Genomic DNA, 25,591 nt, shown 5'->3' on the forward strand with positions numbered 1-25,591 from the left:
ATTTTAACCAGTTACCCAACCAGCTCATCATGCCACCATCTTTGTTTACAAGAACGTTTGATACATACCACTCCAGAGCAGAGTGATAGTAGGGACTTGACTTCACCTTCCGCAGAAGCAAGAAACTTTTTCAGATTCTGATAATAGAAAACCACAAACTTAACAAATTAAAACATCTATATAATATAAATGATTGAATAATGTTAATATGCAAACTCATTTATATTACTTTATTATCGTTGTCACCATGAGACAACAACTTCCATAATTATTTGAGATTCTGTCACTAATACAAAGTCAAACTTTTACAAAAATAAAATCATATGCAGGGATTTTATTTGGTCGGATTATTCGGTTATTGTGTTTTTCATAAATACTAGATTTAGTCATATGTCAAATATACGGTTATTTATCACATAATTGAGATGAATATTAAATTTATTTATCAAAAAATTCTTATAAATTCAAATTAAGTTTTGTTTATGTTATATTAACAATTCTTGATAATGATGTTAACTTTATGTTTTTAATTAATAAATTTTTTTTTTATATATATATACTTAACCATTTGAAATTAAATATTTAAATTTTAAATATTTTTTTAATAAGTATTTTATTTATAGTTTTTAATAAGCTAGATAAGTCTTACAATAAGAATAATATTTAATTAAGTATTTTATTTATATTTTTAAATAAGCTAAATAAATCTTACAATCATAATAATATAAAATAAAATATTGATATAAATATTAACTCGTATTAATCTAAATCTTTAATTTTTAGGTATATTTTATTATTTGATAGATATTATGCGATAAAGTATTAACTATTTTGATATTGGGTTAAAGTATAAATTGGTGATGGTAAACAAAAAAAAGTTTAAATTAATTTAGACATGTGATCATTTAATTAATTTTAAAGAGTTGAGAGTTGTAATTGATCAATAACAATTAGGTTAATTGTCTTTTAGCATATATTAAGATAAGATAACCTAACCCATAACCCAAACATAAAAAGTAACTGAAGCATCTTATTCTTATATAAAAAAAACAACGGTAATCATGACAAATTAATCTTAAACGTAAAAATTCTTACATCATTTGTTTTTATTTTTAATATTACCTTTTTTTTGGCCATAGTGGTAAGCCCAATGCAATAGAAACAAGAGCGCAAACTCATAAAAGACTTTTTATATGTTCAACCCATATACCACACCATAAAAATAATATGGGTTTTGGTTACCCAAATTACCCAAACAAAATCCAAATAAGATGACCCATATAACCCATACCCATTTAAATTGAGTCGGGTTCTTCGAGTATAAGAGACCCCTAATCATGTGTACCTCACAAAACCGTTTTGGCACGTGTAGATATTTTTTACATGCTTTATGTTATGATGCGAACTTATTTTAATTTTTATTGTTGTCGCCATGAGGCAACAACTTAAATTGTAACTTAGCTCATTGCTAAGGTCTTTGACCTTGGGAGGATCCAGCTGGGTTCGAGTCCCACTTTTCACATTTGTGAGAGTAGATTAATAGGGGTTTTTCGAGAGTCCTCATTTTCAAGCATACGTGTAATTTAGGAGTAGAAGTAGAATAAAATGTCGTTCAAAAAAAAAAAAGCTTCTATAATAATAAGATCATACGTAGGGTTGTCCTTCGGTCGGGTCATGGGGTTTCAGTTATTTGGGTTTTCAAAAACATAACCATCCTATAACCCAAACAGTATAAGTATTCAGGTTATTTATATACATCATATCTTATGTTCTCGTTGAAACAATTCAAAAAAGCCATTAAGGCATATATGATCTTAAAGAAATAAAATCTTATGTTACTAGTTTTATCTTTTTTAATACTAATTTTTTTGGGTCAAAGTTGTAAGCCAATGCAATAGAAAATGATTAATTTATATGAATTATTTGGGTCACGCAATACTTATATCATTATATGTTCAATCCATATACCACACAAATGAAAACATTTGGGTTTGGGTTAAAGATTCTAAACCAGAATAAGTGACGTGCGCATATAACCCATGCCCATTTCGTTGGGTCACCTATTTGGTTATGGAAGTCCCCTAATCATGTGTACCTTGCGAAACCGTTTAGACGCATGTTCTTTATTACATGCTTTCCGCTCATGGATTACTCCATCTAATCCTTTGGCAAAAGTTTGCATTTCCTCGTACAAGATATTCAATTGTATCTGGAAGAAAATAACTAATGCACTTAATAAAAAAAAATGTACACTAACATAAGTTATAATTAAAGGTTTGGGGATTTTGGTTACCTTTGATGCAGGTTCCAAACTGCTAAGTTCCTTGGAGAAATCTAGGAGTTCGGGTAGTTTGTCTGCAATCACCTAATATATTCACCATGGATACAACAAATAAAGACATAAATGAATGATTTATCCTCAATGATATATTTGTTGTAGAAATAGTCAGAGGATAGTAAGGTGAAGCATGTCTGTCTATATACACTTACATAAAATTTGCTTCATGCAATACAATCACTTTCTCTTTCACTTACATATGGTATCAACCATTTTAAAATATTCTAATATACTTCAAGATAGTGGTTGATAATTTTGGTAAGATGCATAAAATGTTTGTAATCAATAAGAAAGAAATACACAAATATGAATCGCCTCATATTTTGCCACATTCGAATCAGTTGCTTTTATTGGAGAGGATGACTTGTTTGGAGGTCAGCCCACCATGAAAGACTACCTCATTGTAAATTAAGTAACATAATTGACTCTATGGGATGTAATATACGTCTAAATAACATATATCAGATAACTATGATGTTGTGGAAGGAGATACGAGTACTATAATTTCAGAAATCATGAAGGCGTAGGAAAGACATCTAGTTCGATTTCGATTATGGGATGTAATATCCGTCTAAATAATATATATCATATAACTATGATGTTGTGGAAGGAGATACGAGTACTATAATTTCAGAAATCATGCATGAAGGCGTAGGCAAGACTTCTAGTTCGATTTCGAGGCCGGAATCATTTTAAGTGGGGTATGTTGTAATAACCATGAAAATTTTAAAAAGACATAGTGTAAGTATTACTTATATATAACCAAATAGTTAAATATTATTTATAATTAATTAAGTCTAATAAAAAGATAAGGATCCAGATTTTATGTACGTGACTTATAAACTTTTCGAAATCCCCTACGTTTAGAGGTATAACTCAAGCTATTCAATTCATGTGTTAATCATTAGTCATACGAGTTCTGTGATAAATAGTTGGCTGGCGTTAAGGGAGGTTAAACTAATAGTAAGATGTTTAATAATGTCAGGTTACTATATTATGATACTGTTGAGTCGATTCGAGCCATGATCAAGGATTGTCAAAAATGGGTTTTTGTGTGTCTATCTTGTCGTATACTATAATTTGAATTCATTATAAATGACTCTTGCATATGTTCTTCACATACCCAATTAGCTGCTGTAGTAGTGCCATATCATAAGGTCATAGTTTTAATAAAAGATGAAATATTATGTGCTGGCCTTTTCCCTGATATATAGTATTCACGCAATCATGCTTTCATAGTGTCTTTGTTAAAAATCAGTTTTTATACAAAAGTCTATATTTACTATAGTTCTTATCTACTGTCATTTTATATATAATATGTATGAGAATGGCTGGGAATTTCACCTCCTGAAGTAGCTTAATGCGGCTGTTATACATATTAATTACTAATATTTTATACATTTTCGATATAGGTTCTAACATGCTCTATCAGGTCCTAATATAAATAACTATTATAACTATAACGACAATCATAGACTTGGCTCATTGACTCAATGAAATAATTGAACACTTGTAGCCGTTAGTAAGTTATACTTGAAAATGGGACGTGAGATATTAGGAAATAATAAGTTGAAGAGTGGAGAGTTGGATTCTAAGTTTAGCTAATTGTTCAATGTAGGTCTTATTGAGGACCGTCGTGGAGTTTTGAGCATTACTAGTTGTAAACACTTGTCCAGGTTCGGATGCCCCTACTTCTTCTTTCAGCGTTACTCTTAAATGATTCTTTGGATATCTTTGTTATTCTTCAAATAATTCGTGACTTCATTATGATTCTCTTTTACTTGAGCTAAAATGTTATTTTGAATTTGATAAATTGCGAAACCTTGATTTGTGAAAGATCTTGTTGAATTGTACTTTGAGAAACTTGGACATGTGGATTTTGAAAATACTTATGGAGTAAGGTAGGTTTTTTGTGAACTTTTGAAACCCTTTAGTCATAGACAGGAGTTAGGAATATCGAGTTAACTACCTGTGGAGGTACCACAGGCATGTCATTGTGGCGACTAATGGCATGACACTATCCATGGCGGTGTGATTAGTCCACGGCGTCTCCACATTTCTTATATGATAAGTGATATGTGATTATGCTCGTGGGAGAGCCTTTATGATTATTTGTGGAGGCGTATGGATGCATTCTAGGTTATTATGATATGATATGATTATTATGCGGATGTGTGATGTAGTGCCATACATACCTTCTGGGTTGAATACACGCAGAGGTGCACATCTGGTGTATTAACTTTGATTTATGATATTATTATTGGACACCGGGAGTGTGCTCTTGGATATTTGATATGTAGGGATACTCGGTATAAAACAACCCAAAACCTTTTCTTTGCTCCAGCCTTAAAATAGTTTTACTCTGGTGTTAAGGGTGGTACTTGATGGAGACTTTTGGAATTAAAATGATTTGATTAATCTTCCTTCTTATTTCATTGTATCATTATTATTGTTATCAACATCCGCGCACTGAGCAATTGGCTCAGCCGCAGTTTTTCTTTCCCTGCGGCAGGTTTACTAAGACAAAAAGGATAACAGATTTATAGTTGGCTTTCGCATAACTAAATCTTAAGATAAGGCTTGAGAGATGTCATACATAGAAGATTCGAGAGATCTTGAGGTTGATAACTAGATTAGCATACGAAACTTTGTAACAATATTTTGAGGATTTTTGTATAGAATGCTCTGTTATAGAAGTTTTAGTATTGATTTAAGTTGCATAGTAATACCCCATTTATAGTTTAGAAGTGGGGTTTTACGATTGAACTGCTTTTTTCCCCCAACCACAATTGGTTCATGTTCATCCGGCCTAGTTGTAGTCCTCAACCGAAATTGTTGAGTGGCTAACTGAAATCACGCAGTGGCTTCTCGAAAACGATTGATCCGAGCATGCATTCTATCCAACCAAGCCTCCGTAGCTGCACTGTATTGCTGGAAATCAGCATCAACATCAACAATCGTCCTTGATCTCATTGTTTAACAAAAGCACAGGTTGCAAGATCCATCCTCTGATACCAATTGTATGTATCAACCAAGATTCGTACACAAAGTAAAAAAATAAACACAAATAAAGCCGAAGCAAGTCGGCTAAATCGATAAGCTTGTTTCGAGCGCTAGAGCTCCATAATTTTTAAATAGTAGAATAACAATAAACTAAATTCACACCTAAACAAATGGGCACAACCCTTATTTAAATAATGAGATACATAACCTAACTTAACTTCGAAGTAAATTAATAATTAATTAAATAACTTCTGAAACTGGACATTTAACCACCCTTAACTTTCTTTACTTAATATCTACTGTAAACTCAACCCTCATTTCCTGATACGTATCATCTGCCTTATTTTCCTATAAAAGCTTTGTTTTGTTTCCTAGCCTAAGATCTTCAATAGTACTTGTTTTATATGAGACATTCGATCTCATATTACTAAGTTACATTCTGAAGTTTGTAAAGTGTGTCTCTTTTGGATTTTCACATCTTCAAAAAAAGATTAGTGGTTTTTCTCTATTAGTTGTATATAGTTGGTACATTAGAACCTAATATCTAATTATTAACTTAGTTTAAGTCCCTCCTTTTCTCTATATATAGGAGGCTCACTAATTGTAATTGTAATTACTTTCATTCTATATATGGTATCAAAGCTCGGTTTAAGAATTTCTTAGTATGCTATGTGATTGTAGCTTTGTCTGAACTTCCACTTTAGAAACTTATTCTATCTTCCAGGTGACCATTTCTGGCTAAGTTTTTGGTCACCGCCTATTCTGCTTCTAAAACACCTTCCATCTCCATTCAAATATATACTATAAGTCCCATATATCGGATCGATAACGGGATTGTAAGCTTATGTTGGAGTGTAAAATCCTCACAAGTTACAAGATAACCGATCAACCTTACCTAATACTTTAATCATATTTGACATACGAATAATATCAACAAAGAACCTTTCAATCAATTGCAGAGATTGCAATACTATCCTAAGGCAAGACAAACATATAACACACACAATATCCTGAATAATGGAAAAGTTAACCTACTTCACGTTTTACTACTGTAGTTTGTTATATTAACCTCACAAACGTATGCCTGTAGGTTTGTCATGCGAGTCCAATGGGCTCACATCTCAAACTCTGACGTGAACCTCATAAATCATTAACCTAGTAAATAAAGATATATAATATATTAGGTTAAGTTCACATAAGAAATAACCTCACAAACAGTTACCTATACTATTAAGTTCGTAAAATATATATTATATTAATGAGTTCGCATATTCATTAATCTCCTAAAACACTAGCTATTACAAGACGTGATTACTAAATTCCTAATCATCTAGACTATTGTTGTCACACTAGTACGCACTAACACATACATCACCTCCGCCTATTTCAAATCCGATCAAATAACCAGAAGGTCCAAAACCACCACAATTATCATCCACTTCTTCAAATCGAACCATTTTTTCCTGCAAATCAGATTATACAGCCACCACCACTGAACTTGTACCGAACCAACCTCAAAACATTAAAAAAAAATCGCCCGTACTTGCTATGCGTCGTCGCTCCTGTCTTTGTGTTCCACACGCTCGTGCGTGAGGCTCATCCTCTGGCTATCATTTTCCATAGTTTTGTCGGAGTACTACTCCGGTATCGGATCAGTATCTTGATCTGGTCACCTTTTATTTTTTGCCTTGGTTTGTTCGTCTTTGTATACCAACTATTTCGGTATCTTCTGATTCGGTATCATCTTGTCAAAAAGAGGTACCAAAAACACTATAAAGAACCAGACTATTATTAATTGGGATTTGCTAACTAGTGCCCCTGAGGCACTGGGCACTAGTTATGGTATATTTAATGAAGTCAATTTTCTTTAAATATAAAAACATGTATGCATGATTCATATAATAAATGGTAATTGTCAGATTTAATTAATGAGCATTAAATGTAGGGATCCGGGAGCACTATGCAAATCACTTATTAATTATCCCTCGGTTTATATATTCTTATAGGGCTCTAGTAACTAGAGTTTATGCAGCTTTTTTGTTCATAAGGGTCTTGAAGTAGTCAAAGAGAAAAATCTGAAAAAACCACCACCTGATCCGACTTCCATGGAGCCATAAGCCCATAAGTTCGATCTCACACTCGCTCAAAACCTCCCTACGGTAAGGCAAAGTAGTACCGTTTCTTTTCATCAAAGCTTCAGGAAGAAATGACATAGACCCACGTTCTCTAGTAAAATGAAATGAGGATGAGACATCAGGAATAGTTGGGATAGCTCAGTTGGTAGAGCAGATGACTGAAAATCCTCGTGTCACCAGTTCAAATCTGGTTCCTGACACATGATTAATTTGTATGAGTGTCTATTCTACCAATTAATTGATATTGATAAGAATACATATTTATTAAGACTCTAGACTAGATTTAGAGATATACCCCATCCTATAGAGGGGTAATTATTATACAAAGTATGCAAAAAAAACAAGATTCTATATCCACTCCATATGATGTCTTTTTCGGGAGCCAGAGGAAATGCATCTTAGGTACATCAATTAGTAGGTATGGGAGGATTAATGTCGGATCCCCAAGGTCAAATGATTGATTTACCCATTCAAAGCAATTTACGCGAAGGACTCTTTAACAGAATATATTATTTCTTGCTATGGAGCCCCTAAAGGAGTTGTGGATACTGCTATCCGAACATCAGATGCAGGATACCTCACGCGCAGACTTGTTGAAGTAGCTCAACACATTGTTGTACGTAGAACAGATTGTGGCACCGTCCGAGGTATTTCTGTAAGTCCTCGAAATGAAGTGATGACCGACAGGATTTTTATCCAAAGATTAGTTGGGCGTGTATTAGCGGATCATATATATAGGTTCACGAGGCATTGCTACTAGAAATCAAGATATTGGGGTTGGACTTGTTAATAGATTCATAACTTTTAGAGCACAAGCAATCTCTATTCGAACCCCCTTTACTTGTAGGAGTACATCTTGGATTTGTCAACTATGCTATGGCTGAAGCCCGGCTCACAACAACCTGGTCGAATTGGGAGAAGCTGTAGGTATTATTGCGGGTCAATCTATCGGAGAACCAGGTTTACGCACCCTCTGTCCACCAGTTGCTTATATAAAGGTTCAAGAGTAATGTAACACGAAAATGGATGTCATGATGTTCGTTGCTTGAGTATCATACCATTGTTGATCAACACCTATCCTGCTATTTCATTTATGGCATCCACATATCATCTCTTACGAGCAATGCATGGTCCAAATACTTCTCCATTTCTTAATGATTCATTTGCCATGTTCAGTAAAAGTACGGAACAAAGTTTTTTGAATAAAGGCACTAGACAGGGAAATACTAAACAAGGCAATGATATAGTCTTTCATTTGTGTCATCAGCCTGCGGAAGCGAAGTACAACTACCCAAACAATAGTCACTATTGCAAAAGAAAAGGACACACAAAGTATAATTGTCCCAACCGTCCCACTGTTCTAACCTACCTCACGTCCATAAGCCGGCCAGAATATCTACTACTCGAGTTGTGCTTACACACTCAACGAAAAGTAGTATGTTCAGTTCAAGCAGATGTATCGCCAGTATCTGTCTACAAGCCGACTCTGTTCATTCGAGTACATTTCTTATTGATGTGACCAATTTATACCCATCGCCCACATCATTATTGGCCATTTATTTAAGTATTTTAAGTCGATTTTATGTGCATTTGGCGCGTTTATGGTGTTTGTTAGTGTTTTCAGGCTCTAGACAGGTTACGCGTTTATTTGGTACATTTTCGGAAGACTTACTGGCCTAGAAGTTGATTTGTATTACCGAGAGTTGTTTCAAGTGGAAGAGATGCAAGTTTCAAGAATGGAAGAAGAATTTGTATACATGCATGTGACTGCGCCGCAGTGGGATATACCTTGTCCACTGCGCCGCAGTCCAATCCTACGGAAAGATTGTGAACAAACCCCACTGCGCTGCAGTGGGGATTGCAAGAGGTTGACTGCGCCACAGTCGTCAAAAGGGAAAAGGACTGCGCCGCAGTGGAGGTATCTATTGCCACTGCGCCGCAGTCACCTGAAAGTCAAAGTCAAAGGCCTCCCACTGCGCTGCAGTGAGGGAAGGCACATCCCACTGTGCCGCAGTAGGAGCACGGGATCTGAAGTCCTAGGACGTTATTCTGCATCAGAATTGGAGGAGTATAAATAGAAAACCATGAGCTAATTTCCAAATCATCTAAAATCTTTCTAGGAGCTGTTCTACAAGGGTTCTTCAATCTCCAAGCAAGTTTTTCTTAGGCGGATTCATTGAAGATTCACGAGCACCCATCTAGATCGTATCTACTTTTATTGTCTTGCAATTTCAATTTCTCAAACGATTGGTGTTATGCCTGAGGTTTTCACCTCCAAGATCTTGAGGTCCCAAGATCTTAAGGTTCCAAGATCTCGAGGTTCCAAGATCTTGGGGCTCTAAGATATCTGACCGTTATTTTACTTTGACTCAGCTGTACAGAAACGATTAAAACGGAAGACTTGCCCCCAAAGTCGGAATTTATGGTTGAAAACGTGTAGAAATGACTCCACAACGTCCATTTACCAAATAATCAAGTCAAAGAGAATAATCTGCTCAGTATCCCAGATTTTCAGGATAGTCAGCTCCAAGATCCCGGATTTTCAGGAGAGTTAGTTAGACCCTTAGTCTATATAAACGAAGGAGGTTGATCGATATTAGGCATCTTATCTTCTGCACACTTATTGCTTACAACACACTTGTATTCACACACTACTCTCTTTATTTTCATCACCGTTCTCACACTTAGAAAGATCGATCAACTAAATTCCACCTCTTGTAAACATTTTTACGATAATCAATAAGATAACAATGGCAGGAACGATTGCTTCCTCCCGGGGTTTTTATGCCGGCAATCCAGAAGGATTAAGGGCTTTTCCTCGTCAACAAATCACGGTGTTCTTACTCCTTTATGCACTTTACTTTATTTCTATTTTATATAACGTTTTTGTTACGATTATCACTCATATCTTTACATTTTGTTTACTGCAGATCAATTTTTACAAAGTAATCTTTTTATTTACGTTCAAGTATTTTAATTAAACATATTTTATGGTTTTATACTGTTTCTTAACGAATTCTTAAGTATTATCACGTTTTAACGTTTTTTATTCAAGATCTTGGCACTTTAAATGTTCATTTATTAGATTTTACAAGTAGATCTTTATTTTTACAGTCCTATCTTGATAAAAACATTCTTTTAAACATTATTTTACGTGATTATTCAATATCTAGAAAATACGTTACATTTTCGCAATTATTTTGACACCTCAGTATACTGAACTTTCAAGATCTTTAAGCACACAACCTCACGAACGAAAGTTTGGTTACATAATTGATCTAAGTCTTCAAGGTTGATTATCTTGGATAATTTTTGACCAAAACAATTGGTACATCATGTTTCTCTTTAATTTTAATCATTATTTTGAATTGATCATGAGTGGCTAAACGTTTAATCATCCACCTTGATGAAACTAGACGAATGATGTGATTGCAATATTTTTAATTCAAAAGGGTTTATTTAATTATCGTTGTTCCGTGATCTTGATGATTTAATTCTTTTCAATAATTATTATGATATTGGTTGCATATGAATTCTTCGTTGGTGGTACCAGTTGAATGTATATGTGATTTTAAAACAGTGGCTTGTCTATGAGTAATTATCACTAGTTCATGGTATAATAGTGAATATCATTATAATTCAAGAGTAATTTTATCAACGTAATTTATGACGGTTGGTGGTACCACGTTATTTTTACATAGGTGCAATTGATAATTCGATATTCAATAAAACTAATTGTTGGTAAAGTTGTCTTAGCTTAGGTGGTACCGACTTGGGTAATTCAACTAGCAAATTAGTTGATTCGATAATTTGTTCACGGTTGGTGGTACCACGTGAGCACCTTAATCTTGTCACAATTATCTTTAAACTCAAACGAATTTGGTCTTAATTAAATGCAATCACATTTGAAGTCAAGTGAATTCATGGTGGATGACTTTTATTATTATTGTTTAAAGTTCTTCTTTACTCTTATGCAATTTGTCTTTCAAATTCATTTTAATTTTAATTGTCAAAAGGATTTTCGAAGCAACACCCGTTTTCCAAACCATTTCATCAAACAACTAGTCAATCCAATCCCTGAGAATGAACACGGTCTTATACACATATAAGGTCATCAAGCTCAATTACCTCATACACAAGGCTAACAAGTCATACATTACAATCTTTTCTAGCATCTCAATGCCCAACCCTATTTTTACATAATTCACATTCTCATCATTCTCTACCTCTTAGCTATATTACAAACGGTCGGGTTCACTGCCCGATAGTGCATAGTAGTGAGTTGTTAGGTAATTCTAGTTTTATAAATTTAAAGCTCGATTTTCCACATCACTTATTCTTCAATCATCTAGGTTATTGATTATGGAGCCATTCATGACTCATCACATGACTGAGAATAAAGGTATCCTCTCTTGCCTCCATAATTTCTTTGAGCCACCAGTTCGCGTACCCTGTTCGTGGCATTGGGTTTGCTGGTAACTCTAAACACTTGAAAATATATATCTAATATATATCATATATATATATGATATAAAAGAAATATTTATGTTTAAACTATTATTAAGGTATAGTTGAGTAGGTATTCGCATATATAAACGAACATAAACAAATGAATGTTCATTGCTTGAGTATCATACCTTTGTTGATCAATAACTATGCTGCTATTTCAATTCTGGCATCCACATATCATCTCTTAATAGCAATGCGTGGTCCAAATACTTTCTCCATTTCTTAATGATTCATTTGCCATGTTCAGTAAAAGAATGGAACAAAGTTTTTTGAATAAAGGCTCTAGATAGGGAAATACTAAACAAGGCAGTGACATCGTCTTTCATTTGTGTCAACAGCCTGCGGAACCGAAGTACAACTACCCAAACAATAGTCATTATTGCAAAGGAAAAGGACACTCAAAGTATAATTGTCCCAACCGTCCCACTGTTCTAACCTACCTCCACGTCCTCAAGACAGAATATCTACTACTCAAGCCGTGCTTACACACTTAGCCAAAAGTAGCATGTTCAGTTCAAGCAGATGTATCGGTAGTATCTGTTTACAAGCCAACTCTGTTGATTCTAGTACATTTCCTATTCTTCATTCATTTGGGTTATTGATTATGAAGCCATTCACGACTCATCACATTACTCATAATAAAGGTATCCTCTCTTGCCTCCATAATATCTCTGAGCCACCAGTTCGTGTGCCCCATTTGTGGCATTGGGTTTGCTGGTAACTCTAAACACTTGAAAATATATATCTAATATATATCATATGTATATGATATAAAAGAAATATTTATGTTTAAACTATTTTTAAGGTATAGTTGAGTAGGTATTAGCATATAAAAACGAACATAAACGAATGAATGTGCATGAACATAAGAGAACAATTATTCATTAACATGAACAAACGTTTACGAACAGATTATCGAACGTTCATGAACATAAATAAACAAATGAGATCTTTGTTCATGTTCATTCATTTAACTAACCGAACAAATTTTTGTGTTCATGTTCATTCATTTAACTAAATGTACAAACACGAACAATCTTCCCACCAAACTGTTCATGTTCATGAACGGTTCAGATCGTCTACAGCCCTATAGCCGAGTACCTATGGCTTTTCACTAAGAACCTAGGAAATCCAACCGTTACCATATATAACATCATGTTTCTTATGTTCATCTCTCCACTAAATCTAGTGCTTATACCATTGCTATCGACTCATACCCGGTTCCTAAAGATGCGATGACAACTCTTAAATGCCTAGGATGAAGAAACGGTATGGAAGAAGCGATAAGGGCACTCATCATACATGGGAGCTTGAGCCGCTTTCACATGGGAAGTATATTATTGGTTGTTAGGTATTCACTATTAAACTCAATCCTAATGGCTCCCAACAACGCTTGAAAGTCAGGTTGGTTTTAAACGGCTAGTGTCAGGCTTACGACATTGATTATGACGAGTCATTCTTTCTAGTTTCAAAAATATCATCTGTCTCCATTTGTATATCTCCGGCTGCTATTAATTGTTAGCCGTTCCATCAGCTTGATGTCAAGAACGCATTTCTACATTGTGTTATTCAGGAGGTTTATATGGAGCAGCCACCAGGATTGATTGTTAAGGAAGAGGCCTCGAAAACATGCAAATTTTGTCAATCATTGTTTGATCAAATAATCGCACTGTGGCTCAACCAGAGGTGTGAGTGGGGTTGTGGGTGTTTATCGGCGATTCCCTTACGGTCAGAGGGTCCGAGAGACCGCTTTACGCTGGATGGTTTGATGGCTAAGTCGATTCGTTCGACTTAGGATTTACTTGGAGGATGAATAAATCGTGTGTTAGGATTTTGGAATTATGTAAAAGACTTATTCGGAAGTCGAATAAGTTGTTAGGGTTTTATAAGTCAATTTGTGCTCGACTTAAGGGTTTAAGGATGATTCAAATGCTTATGCCGTGAGGTTCCTCCTCTATTTTTATAGAGGGTGGATAACTTGGAGAGGAGGATAAGAGAATTAGGGTAAATCTCTTCCTCCTTTGTGAATATCTTGTTTCCTTCTTGAAGAGATTTGTGGTAATCTTGTTACCAAGTTACATCTGAGTATATCGAAGCTTCGGTATATATTTAATAGATCTTGATCCGATCTTTATTATATATCTCCTCAGAGCCGGGTATTCATTACCTTTAGAGCTCCTATTTAGTTATGCTGAGCGGAGGTCAAGCTCCGTCATGAGTATAAAATAGCTTTACCTGTACAAAGGTGACTTCGTATTCTGCTTCTGCTTCGGATACGGAGCTAGAGATCAGTATGGGTATATCATCAAGCCCCCCAGTCTGATGGGAGATTTTATCTGTAAAATATCGCATTAGACTCAAAAAATCGAAGAACAAGTTAAGTATTGTACCTTCGAAGGCAAAAGAAACGTGCTTCTGTGCTCCACTGCTTTGTTAACCCATGAGTCTTCTCAGCTAAGTCATAATGACTATTTATCCTTTAGTGACAACTTGTTGGCACATCTCTCAGGGTCATTTACCACCGGGTAGTTACCCATTATTACGACCCATATAAATACTAAATGTCACCACAAAATAAGGGTTTTATTTTTGCTTCCCTTTGTTGGCTCTGCTTTTCGTCTCCTCTTTTTCGTTTTTCTTCGATTCGATAGAAGTTTAACCAGGTACACCATTTTCTTCTCCTCTTTGTTTTCCATAATGTCGAAACGAGGAATAAAGGATATTACCAATACCTTAGATCGTTCTGCCTATCAGAGCTTTGTAGGTGCTTATTTTTCCCAAAACCCTAACTTGGTTCGGTACCCAGAAAGGGATCAATCCATATGTGATCCTCCAACGGGTTTTGTTGGTATATATGTGAAAGCTTTTTCACAGGGTAACCTTAGGATTCTGTTTTCGGATTTTTTTTCTTGCGGTTGTAGATTACTACCGGTGCCATATATCTGCTGTTCACCCAACTAGCATTGCAAAAATCATTGCTTTCCATGTACTTTGTTCTGCAAATCGTGTACAACCTTCTGCTGCCTTATTCAATTTCTTTTATAAATTGAAAGAGTCTGGTGATTGGGTTACTGTGTCAAAAAATGGTGACTACGAGCTGTTTGTTGCTGGTGGTGTTGTGGTTAGGGATTGGAAGAATTTGTTTGTTTTTGTGGATCAGTCATTGATTTTGCCTGCTCATAGTGGTTTGCTAGATAGGAATAGATTGGAGTATGAGTTGATAGGTCCCCCGAGTGTGTTTGGTGTTAGACATGCAAATGTAGAGGCTTTGTGTTCGTATAGGTTGAAATTGTGTATATACCCGGAAGCTGTTTTATTTAAGTTCCGAGTTGCAAGGTATTGGGAATGTGGCACCTTGGATTTTACAATTGAACTGGATGGTCAAGGTAGGCTAACTTCTCTGCACTTTTTCTTTCCTTTTGCAAGATAGGACAAATGTTGATCTGTATTGCTTTTGTTTGCAGAGATGTCTTTTAAACAACTCATTGATAGGCAGCCTGCATTGGCTGGTGTTGTCTTTAGGCCGGTGGCTCTGGCTCCTCCGCCCGTTGAACCTGCTGTACCGGTGGTCCTTAAGCCTGTTCTTCCCACCATGGCTCAGGAAGGGCCTTTTGAGCCAGCTGTCCCTCTCAATCCTGCACCTGTCCTTCCTACTATAGCTCAGGAAGGGCCTGTCCTGAATGAATTTCCTGAGACTTCTACCCCTGCAGCTTTTGAGCCTATGGAGGATGTTGTCGACGTTTCAGATGATGGTGGTGAGGATGTAGCTGAAGAGGTGGAGGCCCGCGAGAACAGTGTTGTTAGCCGTTTAAGGAAGAGGAGGACTATGTCGAAGAGGCCTGGCAGCCATCGATGGAAGAAGATAAGGGGGAAGGCTAGTAGGGTCCCTCCACAATCACCATGCAAGTCGTTTTGCTACTTGTTTTGCCTTTACCATGATTGTTCCACATTGATTTTTGATTATTTTTGGTTGCGCAGCCTTTGATCCTTTTCAAGAGGTTCTGGACCCTTCCACTTGTCACCGTGATATTCAAAGCATTGCTCCTCCAGGATGGGTAAACGGTTTGATGGGCCTGAGCGTTCCTGAGCTGTCATCTTTCTATAACCGCTCTATCTTTTGCAGTGCCATCATTGGCAGTGCTATAGACTCAAGGTTGCAGGAAAATGCTGAAGAGGGCTGGTCCCTCAAAGGAGCAATATGAGCGGTTGATGATAGAGAAGCTTGCTTTGGAGGCAAAGGTGAGTGACCTGGAGTTGGACTGTGGGGCCTTGCAGTCAGAGCTAAGCGCTGTGAGGACTGATGCGCAAAGGATCATTGCTGAGAAGGAGAGGGAGGTAGAGTCTTTGGGAGATCAAGTGCGAGAAAAAGATGGCGTTGTGAAGGAGGCGCATGATGCACTTGCAGATAAAGCGGGGAAATATGAGAGACTAATTGTAGAGGTCATCCCCTATGTTTGCAAGTCCTTCATCAATGGCCCGAAAGTTGGCGAGCTGTTGTCCAAGGTCTATAACTTGAACAGGGTTGATGCAGAAGTGGGATTAATGCGTGCTCTAGCTGTGGATGGAACGATCGATCTAGAGGGTCGCAATATCCCCCAAGACACGGCTGCTCGCCTTGATTCCGCACTTGTTGATCTTGCCAATATTGACTCCGAGTACCTTACATATATTGGCCATTGGGATGTTGCCCTTCTTGTATTGATATATCTCAAGACTACACTAGGTCTTGAGATCCTTTGTTCCGAGGGCCATTATCATGTGAGTGCTTTGATGAGCGTCCATTTTGTCATAAAAACCCCTAGCGAAAGGCTTCATTTCTATGCTTAAATGAGTCGTTATTCCGGAACTATTGGTACTTAATGGATTGTATGATTATGCAGGTTCACGTAAGATGCGAAAGATGGTAAATGACATCAAAAGACTCAAAAAGGAAGCCTATGAAGTTACAAGACAAAAGAAAGTGATTCAGGAGCTAAACGAATAAGCGAAAGCTGCAGCAGGAGCCACTAGCACCGCTGGCACCTAGCCAACGCCGCTGGCCATCAAGAATCAGCGCCGTTCCTCTATCACCAGCGTCGCTAGCCCATTCAAGCCCAGGACCAACGCCGCTGGTCAGCCTAGTTCAGCAACCGACTTTCACCTGTATTTAAGCCGAATTAACCCTTCAAACCCTAAGAGAGAGCCGATTCAGCAGCCCTAGCCGCCCGGAAACAACCCTAGATCGACTTTGCAAATTCCAAGGAGGTTTTGGAGCTTCTAACACCTTCCGATCTTCATTCTTTGTCTAGATCTTTTATCTTCTATTTACTTTTATTGTCAAACAATGTCTTTTATCTTTATAGACTTTGTTATTCCTTTAATAGTACTACGCTAGTAGGCTGAATACTTGTTTGGATCGATGTGATCATGTAGACGTTTATCGTTTTACTGTGTTTGTTTAGATTCTGTTGGGATGTGTTTTACTGTTTACCGTAGATCCATGTTTATTAGTAATTCATGTTGCTACTGGTTTTATATCTGAACATATTATTTTAATTCTGATGGTTGTCTATGATCATACACTAGGACTAATATGATAGGACAGAAAATGACTAGTCGGTCTATAACTAGAAGTAAAAAGTGATTCACTTGTAACCAAAGGATCTAGAACTATAGTAACTAGGATGAATTGAACATGAAGCTTAACAATGTCAGACGCGATTCTTTGACTTGTAACCGAGCACTGTGGTCACCGGAGAGAATTATATCTAGCCATGACTTAACGGTTGGGTAATTAAAAGATGAACTAGTAACACAAACTTTAGGTCATTAATGCTTAAACAATGAATCTAGCGAGAATTTGTTTATAGGGTAGTGTGAGTCTAGCGACAGTACTATTATTTAGGTGAAGTGAATCTAACGAGAATCTGAGACGCGATGAAGTTTCCAACAGACTAACAAACCAGTAGGATAGTGTTAGAACCAGTTTCGCCCAAACTGGCCAGTCTCCAGCTGCATCTGGAGACCAGAAGATTTGTCCAGAAATATATTGAAGTCCAGTTGCAACATACAGTTTATGCAACTGAAGACTTCCTCCATTTGAGATTTGATCAGAACTGAAGACATTCCAATTGACGTCAAAGACAACAAATGGAAGATAGAGAATGACAATGGCAGCAAAGCCCAGTTGGCATTCTACTCAAATCGAAACTGGAGAATATTAGTTTAAAGCCTTTACAATGCTTTACACTATTTACGAGGAAGACCTTTTTGCTTTATGCAGCTTTATACAGCTTTATACAGACAATATCATTTGTCTATGATTAAAGTACAAAAGTGCATAAAGCAGGTTAGATAAAGTAATGTCTTGACTTACCTTATCAAGCATTTCAAAGGAACTCACTTAGTTTCCTTAAATGCTGTCAACCATATTTATACGACAAAGTTGGATTCCCAATGCCAACTTTGTCTATAAATAGAGGTCTTTGCACAACAAGAACATGACTTTGCATATTTAGACTTTTGCAATATTCTTGGTGTACTTGTGCAATATTCTCTCAATCGTAAAAGGGAACACTTCACAACTTTAAGTGTTTCGATTGTTAAAAGAGAATTTCCTAGTATAGATCATTTGTATTTTATAGGTTGTTAGGATATTTACATTTATGTATTATCTTGGTTCCACAACAACCTTGTATTTTATTTAGTATCAATAAATAAAATACATTTGAAAATTACAACTTGGTCTCGCCATTTTACTTTGGTATACTTACTTATTGCATTGTATTTCTCTTTGTCACATACTAAGTAATATATTCAAGGACTTGGTATACAATCACTGTAACTGGTCATCTCCAATTCAGTGTTTATATTGCAAAGAACTCTCACCATTGATATAGAGGTGTCTTCAGTTAGTACCATCTCTTGAGTTGGGACTTATAGATAGTATTTGGTCGTACCATGAGATCGGAGATGCCAAACAAGTATTTTAATTTTATTACTGTTATTTTCTTTTCTTCAATTTAATCTGATTTACGTTGTGTCTTCTGACACGGCCTGCCCCGGTAACACCGGATAGATACTATTAGGTAATAGTTTATTAGGAGTCAGTGACAAACCCCCAAAACAACTAGAATTACACATACTACTACGTTAGGTAAAGCAACGCGTGCCTGCAAATGATCCTGCAGCTTCTCACTAGACTATACTGCATAGACCGGGTTCTCTGCTCATTAAGTGTGGTTTGTTTTAAGATATTTACTTGTACAACATTATATATTTAAAGACCGAAATAAAAACACACATCATGGTTTTACATAGAAAGGATATAGACGGATATCAGGATTCCCCGATGCATATTGGGCAGGATGTCTTCATGTCTAACCTCACGAAGATATACAATTCGCTATTGTGATTTTGTCGGTTGAAACCTTGTGTCCAAGAAGAGTAAGAAGCAACACACATTACTAGATCAGAGATGATATAGAGTTATGGAAGATGTCACATCGGAGATGATAAGATTCATCAACTCCGGGTTGTTTCTGATGACTTGATGCGGCTATACTGTGATAGTGAACTATCTATATGTATAGAAGAATCAAGTATTTAATGAAAGAATGAAACATATTGAGGTTGATTGTCACTTTATTAGAGATCTAGTCATAGCAACTAAAGTTGATCCTCCATCAATTCAATCGATGCATGTCAAGACAGAGATCCAACTTGAAGATATTACCAAACCACTCTAAAAGACATATATAGATTTTATACTTAACAAGTTGGACATGATTAACATTTATGCTCCAACTTGAGGAGTGTTATATAGTTGTTAAATTAAGGACCTCCTATGTAATTATTAATTTAGTGAAGTACCAAATTTTTCCTAAATATAAGGGGCTCACTAATTGTAATTGTAATTACATTTCATTTAACATAATCAAATTTACATTCTCCCTCACATCATTGTTTAATTATCTCACGAAGACGTTACCTTTCATGAATAATTATTTATCTTTTCCATGCGTGCCTCAACCACAAAGAAAGTAATGAATACTTAGTCTAGGCTACTCATTGGTAGATCCTCGTACTCCTTCTACACCCGATTCTGGGCAGAAATGAAAGCCTAATATTCCGCCAACTGTTCTTCATGTATATCCACGGGGACCTTGCAACACATTACAACCATCATTGAAGGTATACCCTCCTAATGATGCATTTGTTCACTTTCCTAGAACTACAAATGGTTATGTTCCCAATTGTCATTTATTATGCAAGATCTACCTATTTCGCTCCCAAAAAAGAGTAAACTCACTTGTAATAATTTTAGTGTTTCTTTTATTTCATATGATAAGTTGTATGCATAATTTATATTTTTTTTAAACTCTAGATTCAATTTTGTTCCTATTAGAGTTGGTGGAACTCTAGCTCATCCAAGATGGCTATGCAGATATTGATTACGATATATGTCCCTTTAGTTAAAGTTCGACCTAGGAATTCTATGTCTAGTATAGAGACAAGGTACTTGAGAAAGAAAGAAGAAAATGTGATTGTGTGATCAAGCAGAGGGACATAACCACAAATTGTGATGACCAGATTAAGCACGGAGGCATATAACCAACATATGCGAGCTTGTATGGGTCACATAACAAAAATGAATACGGTTGCAGAAACTAGAATAAGTAAAAGAAACTTTTTGACACGGAAAAATACGCATTTTCTGTAAAATGAGATGCAAATTTTTCAATTTGAACTTTCGAAAAAGAAAGAAGAAAGAACTTTAGAAAATTCTACCAACCTGCGGAAAGGCAGAATGAAAATAGTGGGTGGCGGTAAGGCATGTTTTCAGAAGAAAATTTATTAGGGTTCACCTAACCACCCAACCATAGTTGAACTTAAGTGTTGAAAGGTATCCTTAATGTACTCATTTATGACTATAACATTGCCCTGCACATTGCCTCTAATCTAGTTTGTCATAAAAGGTATCCCTAATGAACACATAGACTGAATGTCACTTCATTAGAGAAACACTTGTAGATAGTATCATGGTGGAAAAATTTGTTAACGTTTACAATGTAGATTCATCTACAAAGTCATTACAAAGTCTTTTAGAGGTCCCAAAGTTATAAATACATAAGTTTATAGCTTAAGATATACACAGTGACTTGCAGATTCACAATGTATAATAACCGCTTGGAGTTTCACATACAACAACAACAACACCCAATCCTGGCATAAACGGTGTGTGAGGGAGGTGCAATGTAAACATTTTTACCTCTACCCAGGGGTTGAGAAACTACTCCCAAGACTTTGGTAAAAAGTGAAAGTAAAAGTGGGAAAAAGTAAAACTTGCAGATAACCATACCTATGAGTGGAGTATTATCTGAATAAAATAAAACAAGATAAAATAACAAAAATAGAAGCATATTAGAACATATAAACGTACAAAACATATAAACATATTAAACATAACATGCATTTATACCAAGCATACAAGACCTACACAACTATTAAGTGTCGCATATACAAAGCTCCTTTTACCCTCCTAAGCATGTCATATAAGCTTATGGGAAACTCGTCATGCATGCATACATCATATAGGCAAGTATAGAAAGTAACCAACCCCTAAGTCCCGAAAAAGAGATTTACATAACTTATTTCTCTAATCTAATCCTAGTTCTCCACGTATACCTATCACATGTCATGTCCTTTTACAGGCAAACCTAGTTTATCCCCTTACCTCTATTTAGGTCTACCCTTTCTCCTAAAGCCATCTGCATAGAACAATTCCGTACTCCTAAGATGCGTTATCTAGTCTACATAGACAATGTATCTCAAACATCCTTCCCTAAGCTTGGTAATGATGTTCCCCACTTTGAGCTCAACTTTAAACAAATCACCATTGGAATACTGTCTAGCAGGGTCTTCTTGCATGTACATCTTAGCATCCTCATCCCAGCCACCTCCATCCGAAATGCCTGAGCTTTCATCTTAGGCCAACATTCCGACCCATATGGCATATCCGGTCTCATAGTCACTCCGTAGAACTTACATTTAAAGGGATCCTCTTCTCGCATTTTACTATATATTTGCTATTCACTTCATCCATCCAAGATGAGCTACATCTTATCTATAATCCCAGATTTATGTATTACAGATACCAGGTATCTATAAGATTCCTTCGGGTGAAAAATTTGTTCCCGAATGCGGATATCCTCACCCACGTTCTGCAATCTCGTCCTTATCAAAGTTACATCTCACGTATTAAGTATTCTCTTGGCTAACGCACAAGCCGTTGTCTTCTAGAGCTGCCCTCATTTCTCTGACTTTTAGTTCTTCTGTTGTTTTCAAACACGATATTGTAAATAAAACCAAGCTCCACGGTAAATTCTCTGGTAGGCCACTCGACAACTCGTCCAAAATAGAGATAAAAAGATACGAGCTAAATGATTAACCCTAGTGTAGAACACTATCGTACACCTTTTCCATAAAAAAAATGTTATACAGTTCTTTTTGTCTTTCCCTATGCTTCTCCATGAGACTTATAATGATTTGTATAGCCTCTATCGTTGACCTTCCATGCAAAAAACCAAATTGGTTTTCCGCTACCTTCATGACCCTCATTAGCCTCATCACAATCACTCTCTCCCATAGCTTCATAGTTGTTACAAATCTTCTCCCTTCTTCTTGTAGGTTGGAATAACCTCACTAAGTCCCCATTCCTTCCAGAGTTTCACATACATGTGTTCATATACTAACTTTACATGAATATATTCTCAATACTATATAAGATACCATTCACTTTCACAAGAAATAAACAAAAGAAAAGTTGTACCTTACAAAGATAATGCATCAGAGTCATTTTGGTGTTTCTTGAACGTGTTTCGTTAAGCTTGAGAAGGCTATCCAATCTGAACCCAACAGCAGCACCTAGGATGAAAACCAAAACCAGAACCAAAGCCAAAACCATGTAATTCATATAACTGTTTTTCTTTACAAATCTTCACATAATATTAATGGTAGAGCGTTATACATAAATAAAAAGTCAGCTTATAACTCACCTCTTGAAGTTCCCTGGTTCAACGCATTACCAAGAGAAAGAATTGTCTGCATGACTCTTCGCAACTTTACGGAACTCCTGATCTGATATAAGCAATATCAACATACATGAAAACTATAACTTCCATCAATTAAAGTGTCACTAATTATCATACAGGATTAAACTAAAAAGATAAACTAACTTGCCTGCTCCACTGACAAAAACACCATATTGAGGCTCTTAGTAAGCTCTGAAACCTAAATTGCCAAACGGACACTAAATTAAGATCCAATACATATTATAAGCATGAGAATATGTGTAATAACTATTCTCCATCTGACCTGTGAAGTAAACTGTATCTTATAAGAGAAAGCTTTGAGTTTAGCTTCTGTACGTGGAATTTTCATCAACTCCAAGAAGAACTGTTACAAGAAAAATTTGAAAGCAAAAAAATCAAAATGTTTGAGATTGATCGACATCTATGATATTGGGTGGAATGGTAACTACATACCTGTTCACATGGGCCCAAATTGTTTTTCTCTCCCGTATATCCCTAAAAATTAAAAACGTTAGTTATGCTTCAGATAAGAGTCGTAGATAAAAATTTTAACTTGATAAACCATAGAAAAATACAATAATACAGATAGACACTACCTCAACTTTGACCACATGTAATCTCAAACTAAACTAGTTAAGTAGATTAATAGATCAACTAACATTGCACCTTAAGTTTTTCCATCTCCTCCTTGGTAGGACAAAATTTTATAAAGTTTTCCACCATCTCTAGACCTATTTGTGTATCATCCAAAGCAAGGACATACTCCTATTGCACAAAAATAGGAAACATAAATTTAAAATCAAAACAAACACATAACAAAAGTCTTTTTACATCCATTTATGATATGTGTATTTTCTTGGGGTATACAGGGAGCCGCCTTTTTTTAATATAGATATTCATTAGAGAATATGACATAAAGTTTTATCTTTGTTACAGATTCTATCCAACCTTTTCTATAATTTGCTCATTTCTTTAATAAATTATATTCTAAATAGGATAGAAAGATTTGTGTTTGGTGTGTCTTCAAAAGATGGTGGTAAATTGGATAAGACCAAAAAAGTATAATACAAATGCATTTACCTTTTTATGATATAAAATAGTTGGTGCTTACCATCAACTCATTCAATGGTGTCTTAACCTTAGAGAGCATGATCTCACAGTTATATGCCCGCTTGAATTCTATCTGCGTGAGACATCAATCACTAATGTATGCAAAGATGTTAACTCATTCAATTTTTGTCTCTAGAAAGAAAAGAAAAAAAAAACCTTATAGATTAATAACAATATATTTGCATGGAACATTGGTAGTAAAATATATTCATTCCTTACATTAAGAAGTAAATTCATTACCAGTTTCACTTTTTCAGGTTTAGCAGCTTTAGATGTTACTGCTGCAACCTTGTCAGAATTTGTGCTCACTGCCGAGAAGAGAGTTTCAAGTTCCAACATATCAATCTCTGCTGGACTAATGCACATCAACCATAATACAATTTAGAAGACGAAGGAACACCAAAACGAAGTATCAAATCTCAAGAGAAAAGGGAAAAGAGAACCACTTTGAAGGACCATTATCAGCCCACATGCTATCTTTTGATGGTTTATTGAGTTTTGACCAATGTAAAGGCTTTAGTTTCTTTCCCGATTGAGTTTTCACTGCAGTTGTTCTTGATAAACCACGATTTTTATTTGTAGGAGGTGGTGGAGATGGGGCAGATATACCAGTTTCGAACGAAAGAGATGGGGGTGGAGGTGGTGCACCACCACCACATCCTTTCACATTTCCATTTGAAGAAGCCGGAGGAGGGGGTGGTGTTGTTGTTGTTGCCTCACTTTTTGGTGGTGGAGGTACTGGTGGCGCTGGTGGTTTTGGTGCTGCTGGAGCCGGTGGCGGCGGCGGCGGAGGTCCTGTCCCACTATTGGGAGGAGGGGGTGGGGGTGGAGGTCGACCAGTTTCCTTCTTTGGAGGTGGCAGCAGTGGTGGAAGTGGAGGCCCAACCTTACCATCTGGTGGGATAGGAGGATCCGATGAATCTTTTTTAGAGTCACGCAATTGTGTTTCAAGTTTCCCAGAAACAGAAGGATGTGCACATGTCACGATTATATGAGGTGGCATAGATGAAACAGACAATGACTTTTTTGAACCGTCCAAGGATGTTTGAGTTGATGATGATAATTTTGTGGGAAGGGAAATACTTCTATGTTCAATGGCTTCTAAGTCTGATGAGCTCCTTGATTTAATTTCTCCATTTTGATTATTTCTTTTAGGAATAGTCTGAAGTAATTTACTCGATTCAGTTCTTTGATACATGCTAGCTTCCAACATTTCTTCAAAAATATCAGACAATGGCATCTTGTGTAGCTTATCTAAAGCGTCATCACTTTTAGGAACAAGCCAATCCCCATTGCTAAACATTTCATTAACATAGGTAAATGCTTCCACCGGGAGTCCCTCAGGCTCAAAACACGACAAGTCTACTGGCACTAGAGAGGCTGATATATCCATTTCCGAGAAAAGAAGCTTTATACAATATAAA

The 25,591-nt window shown here is 36.1% G+C and overlaps 1 protein-coding gene and 1 non-coding gene across 2 annotated transcripts in view; one reads left to right on the forward strand and one right to left on the reverse strand.

Moving 5' to 3' along the window:
• Positions 1 to 25,591, reverse strand: part of LOC122604754 (formin-like protein 18) — a 30,933-nt gene that overhangs the window by 923 nt on the left and 4,419 nt on the right. The window contains exons 4-15 of the mRNA XM_043777623.1: positions 24,614 to 25,575; positions 24,408 to 24,522; positions 24,169 to 24,240; positions 23,724 to 23,822; positions 23,511 to 23,552; positions 23,341 to 23,421; positions 23,206 to 23,256; positions 23,022 to 23,103; positions 22,796 to 22,890; positions 2,294 to 2,365; positions 2,096 to 2,209; positions 69 to 137 (exon numbers count right to left, since the gene is read on the reverse strand). Of these exons, the coding sequence (XP_043633558.1) occupies positions 69 to 137; positions 2,096 to 2,209; positions 2,294 to 2,365; positions 22,796 to 22,890; positions 23,022 to 23,103; positions 23,206 to 23,256; positions 23,341 to 23,421; positions 23,511 to 23,552; positions 23,724 to 23,822; positions 24,169 to 24,240; positions 24,408 to 24,522; positions 24,614 to 25,575 (1,854 nt within the window). The remainder of the gene's footprint in view (positions 1 to 68; positions 138 to 2,095; positions 2,210 to 2,293; positions 2,366 to 22,795; positions 22,891 to 23,021; positions 23,104 to 23,205; positions 23,257 to 23,340; positions 23,422 to 23,510; positions 23,553 to 23,723; positions 23,823 to 24,168; positions 24,241 to 24,407; positions 24,523 to 24,613; positions 25,576 to 25,591) is intronic.
• Positions 7,604 to 7,676, forward strand: TRNAF-GAA. Its single transcript has one exon. It is a non-coding gene; the product is annotated as a tRNA-Phe (tRNA).

The sequence above is a fragment of the Erigeron canadensis genome, chromosome 6, assembly GCF_010389155.1.
Source record: "Erigeron canadensis isolate Cc75 chromosome 6, C_canadensis_v1, whole genome shotgun sequence".
Classification (NCBI taxonomy): Eukaryota; Viridiplantae; Streptophyta; class Magnoliopsida; order Asterales; family Asteraceae; genus Erigeron; species Erigeron canadensis.